At 33.6% G+C, this 20,655-nt stretch overlaps 3 protein-coding genes across 6 annotated transcripts; 2 read left to right on the top strand and 1 right to left on the bottom strand.

Moving 5' to 3' along the window:
• Positions 1–780: 780 nt before the first annotated feature.
• Positions 781–4,611, top strand: LOC105786452 (thylakoid membrane protein TERC, chloroplastic). Its single transcript, XM_012612896.2, has 14 exons — positions 781–1,105; positions 1,489–1,566; positions 1,698–1,795; positions 1,898–1,974; positions 2,166–2,253; positions 2,422–2,502; positions 2,598–2,654; positions 2,811–2,892; positions 3,092–3,141; positions 3,300–3,356; positions 3,452–3,530; positions 3,633–3,691; positions 4,034–4,091; positions 4,189–4,611. Exons 1-14 carry the CDS (start codon positions 955–957, stop codon positions 4,278–4,280), a joined length of 1,107 nt encoding a protein of 368 aa, XP_012468350.1. The 5' UTR covers positions 781–954; the 3' UTR covers positions 4,281–4,611.
• Positions 4,612–6,842: 2,231 nt separating this feature from the next.
• LOC105786447 (uncharacterized) lies at positions 6,843–15,024 on the top strand. Its single transcript, XM_052626261.1, has 18 exons — positions 6,843–6,935; positions 8,206–8,304; positions 8,407–9,210; positions 9,295–9,438; positions 9,561–9,674; positions 10,231–10,289; positions 10,456–10,522; positions 10,702–10,753; positions 10,851–10,943; positions 11,073–11,156; positions 11,247–11,647; positions 12,503–12,564; positions 13,070–13,139; positions 13,278–13,358; positions 13,460–13,561; positions 14,004–14,125; positions 14,549–14,624; positions 14,705–15,024. Exons 1-18 carry the CDS (start codon positions 6,843–6,845, stop codon positions 14,801–14,803), a joined length of 2,622 nt encoding a protein of 873 aa, XP_052482221.1. The 3' UTR covers positions 14,804–15,024.
• LOC105786449 (probable serine/threonine-protein kinase PBL7) lies at positions 12,902–19,287 on the bottom strand. Of its 4 annotated transcripts, XR_008188621.1 has the most exons (7): positions 18,949–19,287; positions 17,871–18,058; positions 17,109–17,298; positions 16,042–16,433; positions 15,291–15,681; positions 14,541–14,632; positions 12,902–13,585 (listed from the first exon to the last, which is right to left on the bottom strand). XR_008188621.1 is itself a non-coding variant. In XM_012612894.2 (5 exons), exons 1-5 carry the CDS (start codon positions 19,052–19,054, stop codon positions 15,358–15,360), a joined length of 1,200 nt encoding a protein of 399 aa, XP_012468348.1. In that variant the 5' UTR covers positions 19,055–19,287; the 3' UTR covers positions 15,081–15,357. The 4 variants fall into 4 exon arrangements, 2 of the variants coding, with proteins under 2 accessions (XP_012468348.1, XP_052476576.1); XR_008188619.1 differs by lacking the exon at positions 14,541–14,632; XM_012612894.2 differs by lacking the exons at positions 12,902–13,585; positions 14,541–14,632 and having other exon boundaries at positions 15,081–15,681.
• Positions 19,288–20,655: the final 1,368 nt, after the last annotated feature.

The raw sequence follows: 20,655 nt of genomic DNA, 5'->3' as shown, positions 1-20,655 counted from the left end.
GCAATTCAACTTATGTCTAAAAGTTTACATTAATTCAGTCCAAACTCAATCCGACTTATGATCAAATTAAATTTGCTCGTTAATTTTGGGACGGAAGGATGTGGAAAAGCTTAAGCCATGAAACACCCGTCTCAATCCATGACTATAGATTGAGGCACTCCTCAAAACTTGATCACATGTTTGAGAAATATATGATCGATCTCTTCAACAAGACAAATTTTAGTTGTTAATAAGAATATTCCATACTTTGAGAATCGATAGTGACATATTAGTAAATAATTGTGAATCGCCACATTAACATTGCAATGATTAAGTTAATTATAATTAAAAAGCATATTAATATAATAACGGTTAAAGATGATTTTTTCGTTAGAATATGCTAAACTGTAAAAAATTGAGCAAAATTTTATATTTATAAATAAGAGTATAATAAATTCAAATATTAAATTTTCTACTTGAATTCTTTTCAATTTGAGATTTGAGATTTTTTTTAATTTGGTACCTTAATTTGATTTTAACGTTCAATTTAACATTTAAGTTTGACTTCATCGTTCAATTTGGTATACTAAAGTACACATGTCAAACATCGGGCTACATGATGCTATTTGGTTTATGTACTAATTGAATATTAAAATCAAATTCATGTATCAAATTAAAAATAAATAAATAAATTAGGTACTAAATTGAACATTAAAATTAAACTCAAGTACTAAATGGTACATTAACCAAAAAGAAAACAGGTGTACTATAAGACAGCAAGCAGTGAAGTTGCTCCTTAACCACAAAAACCAGCGAACAAATTCAAGAACAAAAACAAGGTTAATTCCCTCAAAAAAAAGACAATACAAATTTAATTTCAGTGGATAAGATTTATTCATAGGCCGCTGTCTTTCCCTTTTCTATCAAAATTCCCGGCTAGAATCTACTCGTCGGAAGCTCATAGCTCAAGCTTCCATGGGGTTAGCTTCAGCCGTTCACCATGGCGGTGGCATTCGAATCTCTCTTAATTTCCATCTCAGAGTTGCCTCAGTGTCGCCTACGGTTCAATTGCCCAGATGGAACGGATTCCGCTTCTCAAATCATCGTGTCTCCCTTGTCCATTCAGGTATCCTTTCACATATAGAGTCAGTTCTGGCAAAGTTTGAGGTTATTTAGTGAAGTACTTAAAAATTGACAATTTTTTAGTTCAATTATTGATATTTTTATCAAAATCTGTATGCTTACTGAGTTGATAATGGTTTGCTTCTGAAGTTGATATGGTTGTGTGAGTCTATTGATGGCAATTTTGATAAAAAAAAATTCTAATGGTGTCACTTAGTGAACTTGGATATTTAAATCTAAAAGTTACGGGGAAAATTTAATTTTTGAAGTATATGATTAAATTTCAAACTTCATTCATATACAGGATTTGGCAGCATATAATTTGAATGAATTTGAGTTTTTTTTTTTTGGATGCATTTCCATTTTAATTTGTGATTAAACTTGCAGTAAGTCATAACCGCCGCACGATATGTTTCCCAGTTTCTCGCTCCAAGGGAATGGAGCAGGAGGATCATTTGTCTAGAGGTGATTTATTTTATTTGTTTTGAATGTAGAGGTGATTTATTTTATCTATTTTGAATTTATATTAATCTTCAAAATGGAAGCATTTTCATTGTTGTTGGAGAAAATGATGGATTTATGGGATAAATCTGCAGAAGAGGAGAGGAGAGCTTCAAATTCTTATGCTGATTCCCAGGAGAAACTTCAGAAAAGTGAAGCTTATGCATCATCTGTTAAAACTGTTGCTTTTTGGGTCAGTTCTCTCAACATTATTGTTATTTATCCTTTATCTAAAGTAGATTGATGTAGTCCTTTACGGATTGAAGACATTTTGGATATTAATTCTTGTGTTTAGGTGTGCTCTGCGGTTGCTTTTGGAGTTGGTCTGGGATTGAAGGAAGGAGTAGGCAAAGCATCAGAATTTTTTGCTGGGTATGTAGGATTTTAGTTTTGAAAGTTGCCCATAAGTCACTTGTTCCATACATGGTTAACATGTTTGAATTCTTATCTGACTGATCATACATGTTTTTTCTTTCTTTCTTCCTGTTTTAAATGAATTTTGTACTTTTCAGCTTGTTTTTTTTCTTTTGCTTGCTATTGCTTTAATTATGATTTCCTTTCAGGTACATCTTGGAGCAAAGTTTGTCAGTGGACAATTTGTTTGTCTTTGTTCTGATCTTCAAGTACTTCAAAGTGCCACCTATGTATCAGGTGCCATTTTTTTATCTATCTGCTCGAGTCATCGCTATAATTCCTTATTACTATAGAGCCTGAGGTTGTCAATTTAGCATTACATCTGTGGAAAAGATATACTCACACATGATGTGGTTTTCCATGTTTACCCCTTGTAATTAAAAGTCTGTTATGTACAACATGTAGAATCGGGTTCTTTCATATGGTATTGCTGGTGCAGTCTTCTTTCGGTTGTCATTGATACTACTTGGAACAGCCACCCTCCAGGTAGATTGTTGTTCACTTGTTAAGTTTGCATCTGCTTTTCCATGAACCATGATTTACTTCTGTCTGGGCTCATGAAGTCCCCTTTGCTCTTTTAGAGGTTTGAAGCGGTCAACCTACTACTGGCTGCCGTATTGTTATTCTCATCTTTCAAGGTGCTGTATCTCTACTGAAAATGTGACAATCAAATTGCTTTTATCTATTATATTGTGGTGGTATCTTATTTTCAGTTTATGACAGTTCTACATTTGCTATGTTTCTCCATGAGTTCAAATTTTAGGGACTCATCATTTTGTATTATCTTTTGATAGCTATTTTCCAATGATGAGGATGACACTGATTTGTCTGACAACTTCATAGTGAAGACTTGCCAGAGATTTATCCCCGTCACATGTGATATTCTACCTTTTGCCTTACATTCTGTTCTACTTTCAGTCTAAGGTCATGTAGTTTATTCTGTCTATTCTTTTAAGGTCGACTACTTATGTGCAGACTACAATCTTGATATTTAATGAACCATTTGAGTTTATCTCTTTGCATCTTCTAATGCTTTTGGTTAAGGTTTTAATTCCTTTTGCTTTTATCATTGCAGCTAATTATGATGGCAATAAATTTATAACAAAACGGGACAACATTTGGCAAGTAAGTCGTCTATAAGAATTTTCACATCCTCAGTTCTTGGTAACTTTATCATATTATATTGTCAAACAGCAAACTTTTCTTATTATGGAACATATTTAAGTTCCTTTACTGAGTATAATGAATTCTTCATTCTAACAGGTGTCAAATATTTTGGACAGGCCACTCCTTTGCTTCTCACAGTAGCAGTTATTGAGCTCAGTGATATAGCGTTTGCTGTAGGTTCTCATGATTCCTCACCAATGCCTAGCATATGGCCTTTGCCGGTTAATGATGCAATGAGGATACTGATGAAAATTTTCATTTTCTTTAGGTTGATTCAATACCAGCTGTTTTTGGTGTTACACGGGATCCTTTCATAGTTTTTACATCTAATATCTTCGCCATCTTAGGTAATTCTTGTTCTGTCGTCTCAACATAAATCTCTCTCTCTCTTTCTCTCTCACACACAATTATAGAGGACGATTAATTTACTACGATGCTGCTCCTTTAAGGTTTAAGGTCACTTTACACACTCATTGCTGAGGGTATGGCAGATTTGGAATATCTACAGGTAAAGTTTCCCCTCTCCACTTGACCTGCTTATGCATACTCTTACTCGATGCAAGTTAAAATGTAGAACTTCAAATATAAGTTCTACTTGCAGAGAATGTCATGAATCATCATATATAATCAAAGAGTATCTGGATCTTTGAGAAAAATATATCCATGCAATTCATACAAATTGGTTAATGTCAGTATTGTGTTGGCAATTTGCCATTCTCTTGATGTTTATCACTATGCTGTTTAGGTATCCAACCTCTAACCATAGGTTGGCTGTTTAACATGCACGTTCATAAGTACAAATTTGTACTGACAGCTTATATACTGGTTTTTCTTTTCCTTCCTTTGGCAGCCTTCCATTGCCGTTGTTCTAGGTTTTATTGGATGCAAAATGATCTTGGATTTCTTTGGTTTGTACCTTGGATCTGTATTGTTTGATATAAATTCTTTTCTAGTTTAGAAAAGAACCAAAAATAGAACTTCAAGTCTTTAACTGCATTGATGCAGGATTTCATATATCTACGGAGGCGTCACTTGGTTTTGTTGCAACTAGTCTTAGTGCCGGAGTACTGTTGAGTTTAGCAAAGAAAGCTGACTAGCTGAAATCAAAGTGCGAGAGCAGGTGAAGGGTTTATATTTTGTATGTTTGTTCTTCTAAGTTAAGTGAGCCAGTGAGCTCTAAAATTGCTGCTCAATTCTTTGTTTCTCACCTCTCTTCATCAATGAAAATGAAGATTAATTATATAATCAATGAATGATCCATTTAGACCTTGCCGGGAAGTTGATGCTCGAATTCAAAGCATCAAGTTGTCAAGAACCAACCAATCTTCTTTCAGGTCCCATCTTTTTCATAATGAAGTAAATCAAAGGACTGAATGTTGACTGTAAAACCAAATTTTCAGTTATCCTTTGTGATTGGGATTCATATTAGTATCGGTTCTCTCTTGTTGAATGTCTGAACGAATGAATAATGTTGTTTTTCTCTGTTTCATTCTCTAATTTTAGCATCTATATATCTTCAAGGCAGGTCAAAGTACCACAAAACCCCTTGTATTATACTTTGGATTACATTTTAGCTCTTTTACCGAAAAATAGACCAATTAGTCCCTCTACGATTATAAATTTTAAAATTGAATTTACTTCCTATAAAACAAACATTTTAAAAATTTGTTAAATTTGTCATTATACTTTATATATAAACACCAAAATTTTAATAGAGGTTTGTTTTGCTTGCTCATCGAACTTATCGGGATTAATTTGTTATTTTTCAATAAAGGAACTAAAATGCAATCTAAAGTACACTATATGAGGGTTTGTGGTACTTTTATCTTAAGGCATAATGTCAAATTTAGCTTTCAATATTTACATATAAAATTTTAAAAAACATGCTACATCGACAAATGTTGGTATGATAACGTTTTTATATTTAAAGATTTAATGTTTTAGTCAATATTTTTATTTAAAAAAGCCTAAGGTATCGATACACGCCTAAAGAAAAATTGTCTGAGTATTGATACCTTTGGCAAAGTATTGATACTTTAGGCATGTATCTAGGCTGTGTCAGTCTGCGCCTGAATTTAGCATCTACAATCTGGATCGGGTTCAGGCAAAAATTTAGACCCTTTTTCAGGTCAATTCAGGTAGGGCCTAAAATTTTATTAGGACCCAGTCCAACCCATTAACACCTTTACTTTTAAGAGAGTATATTTTCAACTGCGAGTAATTTATCTTGTCCAGATTTATTATAATTTAAATCTGGAGATATTTTGATTATTATTCAATTGTATTATAATTTTGATTCTTAATGGTAAGAAAATGGAGGAGGTTTGCTTGGTGGGTTGAGAGTTGCAAGAAACCTTTTAAAGAGGTGGAGAGAAGGCGAGGTTGATCGAGAGAGAAGAGAAAGTTGGTAGTTGGGGCTGTTTTGTCTTCGGGTGTATAATGTTCATAGATCACGTGTCTTCTCTTGATTGGGAGATTGTTAAGTTTAAACTATTTTAAGTTAAAATAATTTGAATGTAAAATTATTTAAATCTAAAATTAATTTAAACTCATAATTATTTATGTTCGAAACTAGTTCGATACTGTGATTATAATCTATTTTCTCAGTAATTTAGCCATTTTAATTTAATTAATTTTTGTTTATTTGATTGTATACATTACGTTCAAGTAAAGACGTTGGTTCAAATTTTAGAGACAGAAGACGTAATCCAAAAAGTAAACCACATTCTTAAATAATGACAATATTTTTTTATTAAATTTGATATAAATGATTGTTTAATATTTTCACCAAATCCTTAAAAAATATATTTTTTTCACCAATTAAATTAGTGTCACAGTGAAATCTCAGCTAACAGAAATAACATCATTAGATCTTCCGAATAATACAAATTAATCCCAATTCTTTTGTTAATCATCAAAGTAATTAAGAAAACAAAGAAAATAAAATAATCTCCAACGTTAATCAATCAGAGGATGACGATTCGAGCTTGAATCTCCTTCAATCTCTCGAACTAAAGAGGTAATTCGATTTTCTTATTCCTACATTTCCTTTTTGCCGCTTTGAAAAACCCTAGGTTTTAGATTTCTACCATTGTTATCAAAACTTGAACAAAACTTTTTTTATGAATTTGGTTGATTTTTGGTAAGAGTAGTGGTTTGAAGTCTTTATTTTGAAATGTGGAATGAGTTTCACGTAAAGCAAAAGAAAGATATGGGCAGCCATATAATTGCAGGTTTTTGCACGTTCAGTTTAGTATCTATACTGATAGCTTTATAGAATTTATCTTTCTGAGTCTAAAATTCTAGTCATTTTGAGATTGAACTTGCTTTTAGTCAGGACGATAGTGTTGCACTTTTTTTTTTCTTTTGGAGTTGTTGTTTGTTTTTAGGTTGAATGTGTATGCTCTTGGTTTGATTTTCTTTTGAATATGTAGTGCACAAGAATGTGGTTAGAGACGACTATGAAGTTGTTGTGAGACCTCATAACATACAAACATATAGAAAAGCACATTGATATCTACAAAATACAGATTTCCATGATAGTTTAATTCTTACACGTTAATGATCCGTTGCTTGTAAGTTTAATTCTTGTAAATTTTGGGTTATTAATATAGCAATTTGTTATGCCCGCAAGAGGAAGAAGAAAGCACAGAGAAATAATGGAAGATCTTCCTCAAAGGTACGCGGAAGCTATTGATCCATGCCTTTCCGAAGAGGAAGATGGTGAAACGTTGCAAGGAGAAGCTCTAGAGGTGAAAAATAAGACTCGTCTTCAAGAAGAAAATATCATTGCATTAGTTAATTACGTTTTAACCTTTTTTTTTTTTTGTTAACTCTTTGACATTTTTTTAGAGCGTTATACATTTTTCTTTATATCAAAACTATATATATATATATATATATTCACATTGTATTTTCATGACATTTAACATTTTCATATTCTAACACAACAAATACAATTTACTTTTTTAATTTCATGTATATATTTATTCCATAAGTTTTATTAGCATTTTAAAACCACTGTTCCAACTAGGCCCAATTTCAGGTTGTTATAATGTAACATTCCAAAATCACCTTTGTCATAAATAATAGGATTATAATTTGGAAAGTATATGTATTAAAAGATTCAAAGAAATAAAATAGAAATTATCAACAGAAAAGGCCGAATGGATGCCAAAGTTAGTTCAACAAAAGAATTATATTATGATTTATTAATTTAAAACAGAGACTAAATCACAAAAATATGAAAAGTGTTGTGGTCCTAGTATAAATATTTAAAATTTGTGATGTCAAAATGTAAATGTGAAAAAAATTGAGGGACCGAAAGTACAAATATCCCAGAGGTTGAAAGTACCAAAATGTGGAATAAATTGGTATATGATGACCAAATTGAATAAGTGGAGAAACGAGAGGACTAAATTGTAGTATTTCCAAAAGTGAAGAATGACTTGAGGGTGGAATTGTAGAAAATTATGAGGAGCAAAATGATTATATCATGACAATAATTAGTGAATATTTGTTGTTGAAATTTGATTGGTTAAAATATTTTTTTATTATTTTATTATAATATATTTTGTTATTAATTAATAGTTAAATAAAAAAGAAGGAGATACAAAGAAATTATCATCATCTTCTCCATCATTCACGCAACGACCATGAAAGATAAGAAGTTTTGTAAGTTATTAAATTTAGTTCTTTCCATCAAAAACCACTTTTTTGTGAAATGTGGAATGAGTTTAATGTAAAGTAAAAGAAAGCTATGGGCTGCTATAGAATTGCAGGTTTTTGTCAAGAATGTTATTGTCCTTATTGAGCAGGCGCTCATTGGAGGCTGATTCCAGGCAAGTTTTAGATTAAAAAAAAAAAACTTTTGCAATATTTAGTTTAGTATTTATATTGATAGCTTTATAGAACATCTTTTTGGGTCTAAAATTCTATTCATTTTGAGATTAAACTTGCTTCTTTCTTTTCGGAGTTGTTATTTGTTTTTAGGTAGAATGTTTGCTCTTGGTTTGATTTTCTTTTGAATATGTGCACAATAATGTGGTTAGGGACGCCTATGGATTTGCTGTGAGACCTCAGAATATACAAACATATAGAGAGTACCTTGATATCTACAAGGTATAGATTTCCATGGAAGTTTAATTCTTGCACGTTAATGATCCATTGCTTCCATATGTATTGTCAGTTTTGGGTTATTGATATAGTAATTTGTTATGCCAGCAAGAGGAAGAGGAAAGAATAGAGAAATGGAAGATCTTCCTCAAACGTAATTCCGAGGAGGAAGATGGTGAAACGTTGCAAAGAGACGCTCCAGAGGTGAAAAATAAGGCTCGTCTTCACGAAGAAAATAAAGAGACCTTACCTGCAGAAGCTCATGAGGTAAATGAAGATGCTTCTATTGAGGCAAGTGAAGAGACTGCATCTAAGAAGCAATACGAGGTGACCTTGCAGACTGAAGCTACTCAATTGAATAAAGATGCTGCTTCTGAGGAATGTAAGGAGACATTACAAGGTGAAGTGGCTGAAGTGAAAGAGGAGGTTGATTCTTCGGAAAAAAGTAAAGATACATCAGAGACTGAAGCCACTGAGTTAAAAGAAGAGGCTGATACTGCCGGTTTATCAGAAAGTGAAACAGGAACGCCAAATTCTCATTCAATGGAAAATGCAAGAGAAAAGGAGATGAAACTCACAGAAGAAACAAAGACTCGTAAGGTCAACAGATGGGCTAAGACCAGACCAGCTCTTCGTGCCATTGAGAATTTAATGAGTTTAAGGGTTAAGAGGAAGAATATGAAAAATAGGAATATGAATGGAAGCGAATGCCATCTTCCATCAGTAAAAGAGGCAAGATCTTCAGAAAGAGAGTCTGAGGTTGAGTTTGAAGAAAAGGTATGTGTGAATGAGATCTCAGCTACCGAAGGAAGTAATGCAGACAATGAGGCTTATGATGAATCTTTTTTTCCTTGGAAAGAGGAACTGCAGAGCCTTGTTCATGGAGGAGTGCCAAAGGATCTAAGGGGGGAGGTGAGGTTGAAACTTCTCTGTTTGTTACTGTTTTCATCTGTACTTATTGAAAATGCTTTGTCTGCTATAATACGATCATTGCAGGTATGGCAAGCTTTTGTAGGTGTTAAGGCACGGCGAGTGAAGAGATATTACAATGATTTGCTGGCTCAAGAAAACAATGATGATGATGATCAGCATAGTAACTCACCTGGTGTGTTTAGAAAATGGAGAAAGCAGATTGAGAAGGTCATTAGATGCATGCGCCCTGGACTTTATTGTTCAATCTTTTCAATTTGTAGGTGCTACATCTTTTTCTTTAAAATGTTTTCACATTTCTCCCTAGGCTAACTTGTCTGTTTATTTTTCAGGATTTACCCCGGACTTTTCCAGGTCATCCAGCTCTGAATGATCGAGGTAGGGATACCTTGAGGCGTTTACTTTTAGCATATGCTCGACATAATCCTTCTGTTGGATATTGCCAGGTAATTGAAATGATGAATTAAAAGTGTTTTTTTTTGGGGGGCAGTTGAGGCTGCCAGGGATTGCATTTGAACCCTGGTCATTGGAATTAGGAGTTCTACACACAACACCCTACCAGTACTAATGTTTTAGTATTACCTTTAATTGATTTCTCTCTTTTAAACTTGCTCTATACTATGGAAACTTTCTTCATCTATATCAATAGAAACCTATATATACTTTTCATGATTGCCCCTTCTACATCACATCACATCTCTCTCACCCACTCATACTTCATTTGCAGTCTTATGTCCTTTAGAATCTGTCTAAGAAAATTTAGTTAGAATTTAAAAATTTGTCCAATTTCTTATTGTTACCTCCATTTCAGCAATTCCGTTGCTGTATAAGCTCAGCACAAGGAGGTTATTTTTCTATTGATTGATATATTTGCTACCTGAAGAACATCTCTGATGTTCTAAATAGATCTTAATGACTATCCTTTGTACCGCATTAATTATTTTAGTAATTAGTTACCCTTGTACTTATTCTTGTCTTTTATTTGACATCGAACACATGCAGGCAATGAATTTCTTTGCTGGATTATTGCTTCTTCTTATGCCAGAGGAAAATGCCTTTTGGTAGGTTCAGGTAACTTTTCACAAAAGGTTGATTTCTATAAAATGCTTTTTGCTATCTTATTCTCTTCTGCAAATTGTACAAAGGCACATATGGACACATCCATACTTATTATTCAAGAATAGCTAGGTCCGCTTTAAAGGTTGATTCCTCTCGATGTATTCTCAGGACCTTGGTGGGAATTATTGATGACTACTTTGATGGGTATTACACAGAGGAAATGATAGAATCCCAGGTTTTAAATTTTGTTGCATTCTCTTATGATATTCCATGTTCCTTATCAAATTCTCCAGTTTCTTACAAGTTTAACGTGTATCTGCATGCTGATACAGTGATACTGCAGTATTTCTTAAGCGATTTTGCCATCTTGCAGTATCACAGTGTCTTTTAACTCTATATACTTCTATTTCTTAGGTTGATCAACTAGTATTTGAAGAGTTGATGCGTGAAAGATTCCCCAAATTGGGTTGGTTTGCATCTCAAATTTTCTCTATCTATTATCTTCCCATGCATTACATGAAGCAAATGTGTGATATTCTATTTAATGTATGCTAATGCTGCAGTCAATCATCTAGATTACTTGGGAGTGCAGGTGGCATGGATTTCTACACCGTGGTTTATCTCCATTTTTGTTAATATGCTTCCTTGGGAAAGCGGTAAGATATAAATTTCAGTGCTGGAAGTTAAATTTATTTTCCAATTATTTCAGTCAAGATGCTTAGTTCTGAGCACTTTGCATTTAGTAGAAATTATGTTTACCTAGTGATGGATTTCTTGGTTTCCAGTTCTTCGCATTTGGGATGTGATTCTATTTGAAGGAAATCGCGTTATGCTGTTTCGAACGGCCCTTGCTTTAATGGAGCTACATGGTATTCAGATTTCATATTTATAAAATATGTGCAGCATTAAATGTGGATGATGAATTCAAAAGCAGTCTAGTTACATGAAGTTTACTGCAGTTCCTGCCTTAGTTACAACTAAGGATGCTGGGGATGTCATCACTATGCTGCAATCCCTTGCTGGCTCAACATTTGACAGCAGCCAACTTGTTTTGACTGCCTGCATGGGGTTTCTAGCTGTTACTGAAGGCAAATTACAGAATTTGAGAGAAAAGCATAGGCCAACTGTGCTAATGATTGTCAAGGAAAGAGCACAAGGAGCTCAAGTTTCCAAAAATTCAAAAGGAATTGCTACTAAGCTGTATAGTTTTAAGCAAAATCGTGGGCAAGAGGAAACAAATCCTGCTGAAGATGACGGAAACGGTTGTAAGTTGGAGCCCCGTTCCTCTGATCTGGATAAACTGCTCTGTAGCCTAAATGCAGATTTAGAAGTTGGTTCCCTCCCATCTCTTCGGGATCAGGTACTTTTCTTTGTTCATCTTCTTAGCACCTTGTATGCTGCATTTCTAATATTTTAGGAACTATTCACCAATGATATTTTATCCTTCATTGCTACATACCACTGATTGTTTATGATTAATGTATGGATTTAGTAAGCTCCATGAGCGCTTGATGTTTGGTTACTTTTCATCTTAGCAACTTCAACAAAATTCTAGTCCGACTTGCCCACCTTCATTGATGTGAATATGGAAAACTACATATCAAATTCAAAAAATTAGTATGGCTTTAACTTATTTTTGCTTAATCTGGGAAGAAGCTGATTTTAGCTCTTTCTCGACATTTGGGCAAATCACAGAACATCGATGCTGTTAGATTTTGCTTTATAAGAACACTGACCGAAAGACCTTGAACAAGGTTTGATAGTATTCTGCTATTATAACCAATCTCCTAAGTAATGCATTTCTAACCTAGTAACCCTGATTAAGCTGTGTTAGGTACTACACTATTTCAAAAGAACAGGGAACAAATCAGAGAGAATGAATTTTACTGAGAAAATTACTTAGTAAAATGCTGATGTTCATTACCCTGATAGAGTAATGAATTTTCCTTGCTTTGATCAATACACTGCTGATGTTTATATACATGAATAAGAGTAACTGCTCCTAACCAACTGCATACCAGACTTAAGCAACTGAATGATAACAGATTAACAACTCTATACTAACAGTCTCTATACTCTATCAAGCTGTAATAATATTACTCACTGAGCTTATTCTTGGCTTTCTAACAGTGTTTCACTTGTAATTAATTGGATGGATATGAATCATCACTGTGCAACTCCTTTGAAATTTCAATCATTAACAGTTTATGAGCAGGTTGATAGGATGAAGGTTGAGTTGTGTAGGTTGCTCGAGGAAAAAAGAGCTGCTATACTCCGGTTAGTATATTTTACTGTGTTTTCTGATTTTTTTTTTCTCAAACATTCTGTATCAAATCGCCATGTTGTATTCTCGATGATGGTAACTGATTCTAAGTCGGGCAGTGCAGTTTCAGTTATGCGATTTACTGACCAGCCAACACATTGATTGTGCACTTTTTCGTTAAGGTGCCTGGATGAAAGCATCTAGTAGCTCAACTTTCACCTTTTAGAGAACCATGTATTTCAGCCTTTTCATCTGCTACATAGCTTTTTAGTCCTCGTAGATATGAAACAAAGCATCATATCTGGCAGTTATGTCATCATTTCAGGGTAGTTGCTTTACTCAAGATAGCCCTGGACAAAAGTGCATCTGATGGAATTATAATTAGCATTCTACTTCAAAATTAGGAATGGATCCCTTATGACAATGTTCATGTTTTCTTGCCATGAATTGTTTCTGATATTTCTGCGAACCTCTATAACTTATCATTTACGTGTAACTGTGGGTCCTGTTCTTTTCCAGAGCTGATGAGCTTGAGATAGCACTTATGGAGTTGACCAAAGAAGATAATCGACAAGAACTGAATGAAAAGGTATATGTAAAACTTTTTATATGAATATGCTAAACCCGCCAAGCATATAATTGATTCAACGAAATACTTCCACTGTTCTGTGAGCTTTGGGTTACTGAAGTTGCTTGCAGGATTTGAGGTTTGTTGATAATGCTGCAGATTGAACAGTTAGAGCAAGAGGTGGCTGATCAACACCAAGCTCTTGCTTTTAAGAGAGAGCAAGAAGCTGCAATGCTTAAGGTATAACCTGCCTCTTCTTGAATGCATTTTTTCTGGAACTATTGCTAAATTATTATTCTCTTACAAGTCCTCTAGTGATTTTTAGATTCTCTGTGCTACAGGTTTTAGAGCAGCTGGAGCAGGAGCAAAGGATTGTCGAAGAAGCTCGCAAAAAAGCAGAGAAAGAAGCAGCTGCCTTGAGAGAAGCAAATGCCGAGCTTCAGGTTCTCTCTTCTTTTCTTGTTGTCCTAGTTATCATGGATAATGTTAAACTACAGATTTCATACCATTCTTCATGTAGGATTAAAAGAGAAGTTTAAAGATACTTGAGTATATACACCAAGAAGGAATCTACTATTCTGTTTTTCAGTTGAGTTTCATGCTAAATATATACACACACACATATATATATTCTTGTGATGTGACTCCTATTGAAAAATTTAAGTTACTGTTAGGCAATTTAAGTTACTTGGTATGCTGTGTTTCTCTGAACTTCTTTTAGCCCTTCACCATAAGAATTAAGGTTTGTTTTGTTCTTATGATTCATCTACCATACAGTTCATTTTAAGGTGCCTACTCTGATTAAATTCAAGATCCCATGAGCAGAGTTGTTTTCCCTTCTTTTGTGACTATATTAAAATTCTCAAAAAAAAGATTTATTTGCAGGAAAAGTACGAGAAGGCTTTGGCTTCTAATGCTGAAATGCAGAAGAGGGTGGTTATGGCAGAATCAATGTTGGAGGCTACCTTGCAATATGAATCTGGCCAAGCTAAACCACAAACTTCACAGTGAGAAATATTTTAAGCATCTTTCTCTTCTAACATTCACTGGTTTACATAAGAAAAAGACAATTCTAAATATCCCAACTCATATCTCCATTTTTATAGTTTCCTTGTATTCAAAATGTTTTGATGAATTTTTCAATTAGCTTGATGTTGATGAAGAAAACCATGAAGCAAACGTAAAATGCAAAGAGCATATTTACTTTGATCCAGCTATTTAAGAAAACTTTAGATGTTTTTCTATCTCTTAAGATGCCCCTAAGAAATAAAGGTCTCTTTGCATACAATTCCACCTAGTGAACATTATGAAAATGCTTTCATACATGCTCTAATATGCAAGGGTATGATCCATTCTAGTATTCAGAGGCATTTAGATCTTTGATTAATAGATATTATTCCACAGTAAATAGTCATGTCTTACTTTTGTAGGACTCAACGAGCCAATTCTGGACGAAAGGGAGGAGGGATATTGTCATTTGGACTTGGCTTGCGGGACAAAATCAAGGTAAATATCTACAAAACAATGGTGTTAGAATTGTTCTTCCATTATACATTAGTTTAGTCAACTTGAATTTGACATGGCAGGGAATACATAATGTTGAGGAGCCTACAGATGGTAAATCCAACCAAAGTGCAACGGAGGAAGAAACTAACACCGAAGACGGAGAGAAGAGCTCTAGTTAGGAATAGTCCTAGTGCCATTGTTATCCTTTAATTTTTGTGCTTCTTTTTTGTAGTTTCAAATATACTGGCAACTAATGATAAGACTTAAGAGGGTTCTATTTGTATAAAAAGTGTTAATTTTGAACCCTAGTAACTTGTAGAACTAGGTTGATTTGAATATAATCATATGTGAAGCATCATATTATACATTGTTCAGTAATCAAAGAATTTTGTTTTATTTATCCACAAATGTTGAACTCCATGAGGCAATACCATCATTTTATGGAGATTTCATGCATTTACTATAGCTGCCTGGTAAGAAGGCTCACATTATATTTTGAATAAGATAAAACAAGGTTCATGTGCATAGAAAAACAGAAGCTACAATAGCTTTATATAATTGTGCCTTTGCTTCATAATAATTAAGCAAAATTTGATAATATGGCATGCGTTTTGCAGGCCTTGTGATTTCATGTACATTAAAAGATGACACAATTTAATAACATACCAGCATCTATCAACAGTTGGAAGATCCCAAAAAAGACCCAGATGGTGATGATGAACCTCAGCAGGTATCAACTTAACCTCCTTGTCCGATCCCTTTCGGAACTGTTGCCACCATTGAGCTTCTTATCTCTGTCTCTCTTTGTCCGAGGTGGAGTACCAGGCATCAAGCGAGAACCTTGTATTGGCTGTGTATCTGGTTTGAATTTTTGAGAAGCAAGGTAAGTCAAAGCTGTGACTACATCAGCAATGAGAGGTCTCATATTTGGTTGCTCTTGAACACACATTGCTGCCACTGCAAGTGCTTGGAATAAACCCCTTGGAGGATATTGACCTTGGAGCATTGGATCAGCCATTTGAGAGAACATTTTTCTGTCTTTGAATAATGGCCTTGCCTGCAATAAAAGATCAAGATTGAAAATATAAGGGAACCCCTTGCAAACAGACAGAAAATCTCTACTTTTTTTTAACTTTTGCTTGTGAAATAGCTATGTAAACCGTGGTTGAAGACTAATTATAACAAATCTGGAAGTTTAAGCCAAAGGTGTCTATATGCATTACACTTGTTAATTCAGTTCAGGACAATTTCAGCTTTGGGTTGCTTTGGGTCAAGTCATTCGGGTTTTGAGACTGGTTTTTCAAGTTGGATCATTACAGATTCAAATCATTTCAAGTTCTGGTCTCGTACACACGTACTCTCTCTCTCACACACACACACACACACACATGCATGAATACACATGCATATTTCTTACCCATGCAACTAGATTCTGTTCCCCAGAAGCTTTAGAATTATCAATGGCTTTCCTCCCGGTTATGATTTCTAGAAGAACAACTCCAAAGCTATAAACATCAGATTTCACAGTTAACTGACCAGTCATTGCATACTCCGGGGCACAATATCCATAAGTTCCCATAACCCTTGTAGATACATGGGTGTTATCTCCAACAGGTCCAAGCTTGGCCAAGCCAAAATCAGATAACTTGGGAAAATACCCTTCAGCAAGTAAAATGTTGGAGCATTTCAAATCTCTGTATATAACTGGGGGACTTGCTTTATCATGCAAATACTCCAATCCCTTTGCAGCCCCAGCAGCTATTTTCATTCTTGTACTCCAATCAAGTCTTTTCTTACTAGGTGAAATGTCTGCAAATAAACAACAAAAATCAATATCAGAATGCTTTAAAAACCAGATCAGAAGTCAAACCAGTGTGCCCTCTGGTTAGACCAATTCAACCGGTTTTATGGTTTTTCCATTTTTTTTTTACTTTGAAATTCATGTCCAAGGAACCACAAGTATCAAACTAGTAAAATGCAGACTGTCCAAGAAATCACAAAGTAGAATTAAACCATTACAGCACAACCATAATAAGAACTAGTACAATCCAAACTATAGCCAACAAGCTAGACTAATTGGACTAAAACCCAAACAAGGCAACCACACTCCATAAAAACTTAGAGATCTAAGCATATAATTGTGCACGGTGGCCTCAAACTTGGGTACTCAAGACCCCGGGCCTCCGCCTTTGCCAATTGAGCCAAGGCCTCACCACATACAATAATTTCTCATAAAAGAAAATTTAAAAACAAGTTTAGAACCACTTTTTGAAGTTTCCCAATTTTTTCGGGTTTTACCGACTTTTCTGGTTCAATTGGTTCTTAGAAGGTTTGAAGGAATCCTGGTTGGATGGTATATACTAAACTAGATGGACCACCAATTCTCAGTTCAACTTGTTGGTCAGGTCCTCTTGTTAGTGAAACAAAAACATACTTATACAGTAATAAATAACAAAAAAGAATTGATTTAATATTTATACATACCATGTAAATGGTCTTCAAGAGAACCTAAAGGCATATATTCGTAAACCAGAAGCCTTTGATCTCCATCAGCACAGTATCCAGTGAGATTAACAAGGTTTGGATGATGAAGAAGGCTTAGCATTAGAACCTCAACAAGGAATTCCCTGTTTCCTTGCAACCCATTTCTATCAAGTTGCTTTATAGCAACAATCTACAATGATCATAAAAAACCAACATTCAATTTCAACTTTTCCAACTTCATATGAAAAAGCATGCATGCATGCATTTAATTTGCAGTAAAATTGCTATACTACTCCTTCTACTATAGCAGAGAGTGCATTTTGATCCGTCTACTGTAAAAATGAGCACAAAGATCCCTAGAGCAAAATGGTCATTTTTGTAGCAGTTGAAAAGGGGGGGGGGGGGGAGATTGTTCATTTTATGAGAAGAACTTAATTACATGATGCAACGTTTTTAAGTGACGGAGCATATTCACCTTATCTATTGTAGCTTAACCAAAAGTTAAATGCAGTGGTTCGAGTTAAGCTACAATGGATTGAGTGAACATGCGATGTTACATGAAAATGCCATGCCATATTTCATATTTTAAATTAATGCTACATCATTTAACTAAGTCTATTTCGTGAAATCAATAGTTTTCTTTTCAAATGTTACAAAAAAGACCGTGTTGCTCGTTTCTCTAACACACAGGGACCAAAATGCACTCTGTGCTATATAGTATAGAGACTTGTACAATTTTTCTACCATCATTTGCCAACTAACCTGATTTATGCTCTCCAAACGCCCTTTGTACACTCGACCAAAACCTCCTTCTCCCAAAAGGCACTCTGAACTAAAATTCTTAGTTGCCATTGCCAATTCACGAAACGGAAAAGTCTGTGCAGCAATATGTTCACTTCCTCCTCTGTTTGACGTCTCCCCACTTGACGATGAATCCGTTTTCGATTTTTCTGAAAGAATAAAAGATGATGAAAATGTTGGCAAAAACCCAAATACATGTATGCCAGAGAGCATACAAGAAATGAAATTTTCAAACATCAACAACGGACTAAGCTTGATTTTGCCAAAGGTGTTAAGACTAATCCATCCTCATATACCACAACTTCACCTCTCAAAATCTACCATACACCTTGCTTTTATATTCCAAATCGTATGCATAATATACATGAGGTGTATCCAAAATCCAACTTGAGCTATGCTACTGAACCTCTCGATGTACAAGTATATATCCAATACGAGTATGCTTTACGTGTCTCGATTTTCATGCTCGAACATGCATCGGATACAAGTATCAAACATGAGTAATTTAGAAGAAAAACAAAGATACTGAGCAAGGATTTTGCTACTTTGGTCAATCACTTCAATTTAACAGACAAAATTAAGGGGAATTTTATAATAAAAAAAGGGGAAGATCGGCTAGATATTTTAATATGTTAAATTAAAATATATATAAAATTAGGGCAAACCCAAATTTGCAAGTAAAATCCAGAAGCAAGCAAGCTTGTAAAACAGCACTAGTTCCATTTATTATCTAATATATATACCAACATGCTGCAAAGAAAGCTACCCTTTTAAGCTAATTAAAAATAAATAAACAATTGATCAAGCAATCAAGTCAATTTTTTTTTCCATTTCCCCCTTCCAATAATCCAATATTTTGATCCAAATTCACCAAAAGAAATCAACAACTACACAAGAACTAATCAACTTGCATAAAACCCAGATAGAAAAATAACAAATAGCACATAAAAAGAGAAAAATAGCTATTATAAAAATCAAAAGAAAGGGTCAATTTTTTTATTGATTTTTACAGTTTTTTTTTTTTAAAAAGAAGCTTTACCTGAAGTGGGTTTGAGCCGATCAAGTGCCATCTCTTCCATTTTTTTCTTTTTCTTGGATTTATTAGCTTTGGTATTTGATTTCCCAGAACAAGGAAGCCACCCCATAAGTCTTCTTCTTCTTTCTTTACTTCTAAATCAACTTTAAGGCTATCAAAAATCAATCAAAAAGATTAAAACAATATGAACCCATCTCTTGAATTACCTTAAAAACACCCAGAAAATTAAAGAAATTTTGATGAAGATTTCATAAGCTTCAATACAAAAAGAAACAAGCTTTACTTTTGAAAAATGTTTTTTTTTTCTCAGTAAACGTTTACTGTGGACCATTCATGGATGTTTACTGTCCCATTAACGGGATTCAATGTTATCTTCTTGAATTAAAAAAAAAAAAGATAGATTTTTTAACCGTCTGATCTGATTAAATAATAAAATATGATCATTTTGGAGTAAAATTAACGGTCGAGATTGAAATTTTCATGTGAAGTTTGGTCTACGAAGAAAACGCCTTTTACTACAATAATTTTCGCTTTCCATTTGATTTTTTGGTTGGGTCTATGAATAAAATCCACCATTTTTATTTTATTTTCATCTTTCTAACTATTAATTTTTTAATTTCATCCCTCAATCTTTCGAAATTAAATCCATTGAATACATTTATGTAAGGGACTTTTTATTAGTCTAATAATAAATTTAGTCCTTCATTATTTACTTATTTTATCAATTTAATTTTTAATATTTACAAAATTTTTCATTTTAATTATAATTCTAAAAAATCCAATAAAATTAGCTAGCTCTCCATGTTAGTAAAATTTATCAATTTATGTTTAATTTTAAAATTTCAAAAAAAAAATTCCTTAACATACCTCGTAAACTCGCTGAACAATAATATTTAACATCATTCATATTGTGGTCATTGGTGTGGGTTCAAATCATGGTGGTCGATTCCACACCAATTCTAATTGTATCAGTCAATGCATATCGTTCCAGTGCTAAAGCAAAATAAGTAACACATTTTTTCACACCGGCTCGTTTCGACCAATTTCAATCACATCGATTGAAACATGATGCATCTGTCGATGCATGAATAATAATAGTAACAATAATAAATATAAAATTTTTAACTATTTACTATTATGCCAAAGACTTAATTAGAATGTACGGATTATTCAAAAAGACTACGCAAGATTCTTTTTGAGGACATACTTTTACAATTTAATTCAATATTCTTTAATTTTTAAAAAATATTTTTTATAACTTTCGGTTGAGATATGGTAAAATTTCATGGAGACTCTTGTACTAAGAGTCAAATTACATTTTACCCTTCTATTAAAAAATAGAAAAATTAGTCCTTATGTCAAAAATAAATTAGTTCTTTTATTAAAATTTTATTTATTTCTAATATTAAAATTTATTATATATATCAAAATAAGATATATGTGACATGTTATGTGTAATTATTTGTTAAGAATTAAAGTTTGGTTATATATGTTACACGCGGAGTGCTATGTATAATTGTACTTATTTTATCAGCTAAGTCAATTTTTTTAACAATAAAAATTAATAAAATTTTTAATAAAAGAATTAATTTAGTTATTTTTTTAGCAAGGGTACTTTTACGTGTTTTGCCTAATTTGCGGAACCAATGCCTTAAGCCCAAAAAAAAAGCACGTGGATACCCACACCAATACAATACATGCCACAGAAAT

The sequence above is a fragment of the Gossypium raimondii genome, chromosome 1 (assembly GCF_025698545.1).
Source record: "Gossypium raimondii isolate GPD5lz chromosome 1, ASM2569854v1, whole genome shotgun sequence".
NCBI lineage: Eukaryota > Viridiplantae > Streptophyta > Magnoliopsida > Malvales > Malvaceae > Gossypium > Gossypium raimondii.
The sequence above is the reverse complement of the archived record's forward strand: the minus strand, read 5'-3'. Positions and strand labels throughout refer to the sequence as shown.

Excerpts from the sequence above, each read along its gene's own strand:
- LOC105786452 (XM_012612896.2), top strand. The coding sequence starts at position 955 with ATGGGGTTAGCTTCAGCCGTTCACCATGGCGGTGGCATTCGAATCTCT. Across the intron at positions 1,106-1,488 it reads TGTCTCCCTTGTCCATTCAG|TAAGTCATAACCGCCGCACG; the intron begins GTATCCTTTCAC and ends TTAAACTTGCAG. Across the intron at positions 3,531-3,632 it reads TAATATCTTCGCCATCTTAG|GTTTAAGGTCACTTTACACA; the intron begins GTAATTCTTGTT and ends TGCTCCTTTAAG.
- LOC105786447 (XM_052626261.1), top strand. The coding sequence starts at position 6,843 with ATGGAAGATCTTCCTCAAAGGTACGCGGAAGCTATTGATCCATGCCTT. Across the intron at positions 9,675-10,230 it reads CTTCTGTTGGATATTGCCAG|GCAATGAATTTCTTTGCTGG; the intron begins GTAATTGAAATG and ends GAACACATGCAG. Across the intron at positions 13,140-13,277 it reads GACAAGAACTGAATGAAAAG|ATTGAACAGTTAGAGCAAGA; the intron begins GTATATGTAAAA and ends ATAATGCTGCAG.
- LOC105786449 (XM_012612894.2), bottom strand. The coding sequence starts at position 19,054 with ATGGGGTGGCTTCCTTGTTCTGGGAAATCAAATACCAAAGCTAATAAA. Across the intron at positions 17,299-17,870 it reads GTTTGGAGAGCATAAATCAG|ATTGTTGCTATAAAGCAACT; the intron begins GTTAGTTGGCAA and ends TGATCATTGTAG. Across the intron at positions 15,682-16,041 it reads AACAGAATCTAGTTGCATGG|GCAAGGCCATTATTCAAAGA; the intron begins GTAAGAAATATG and ends CTTTTATTGCAG.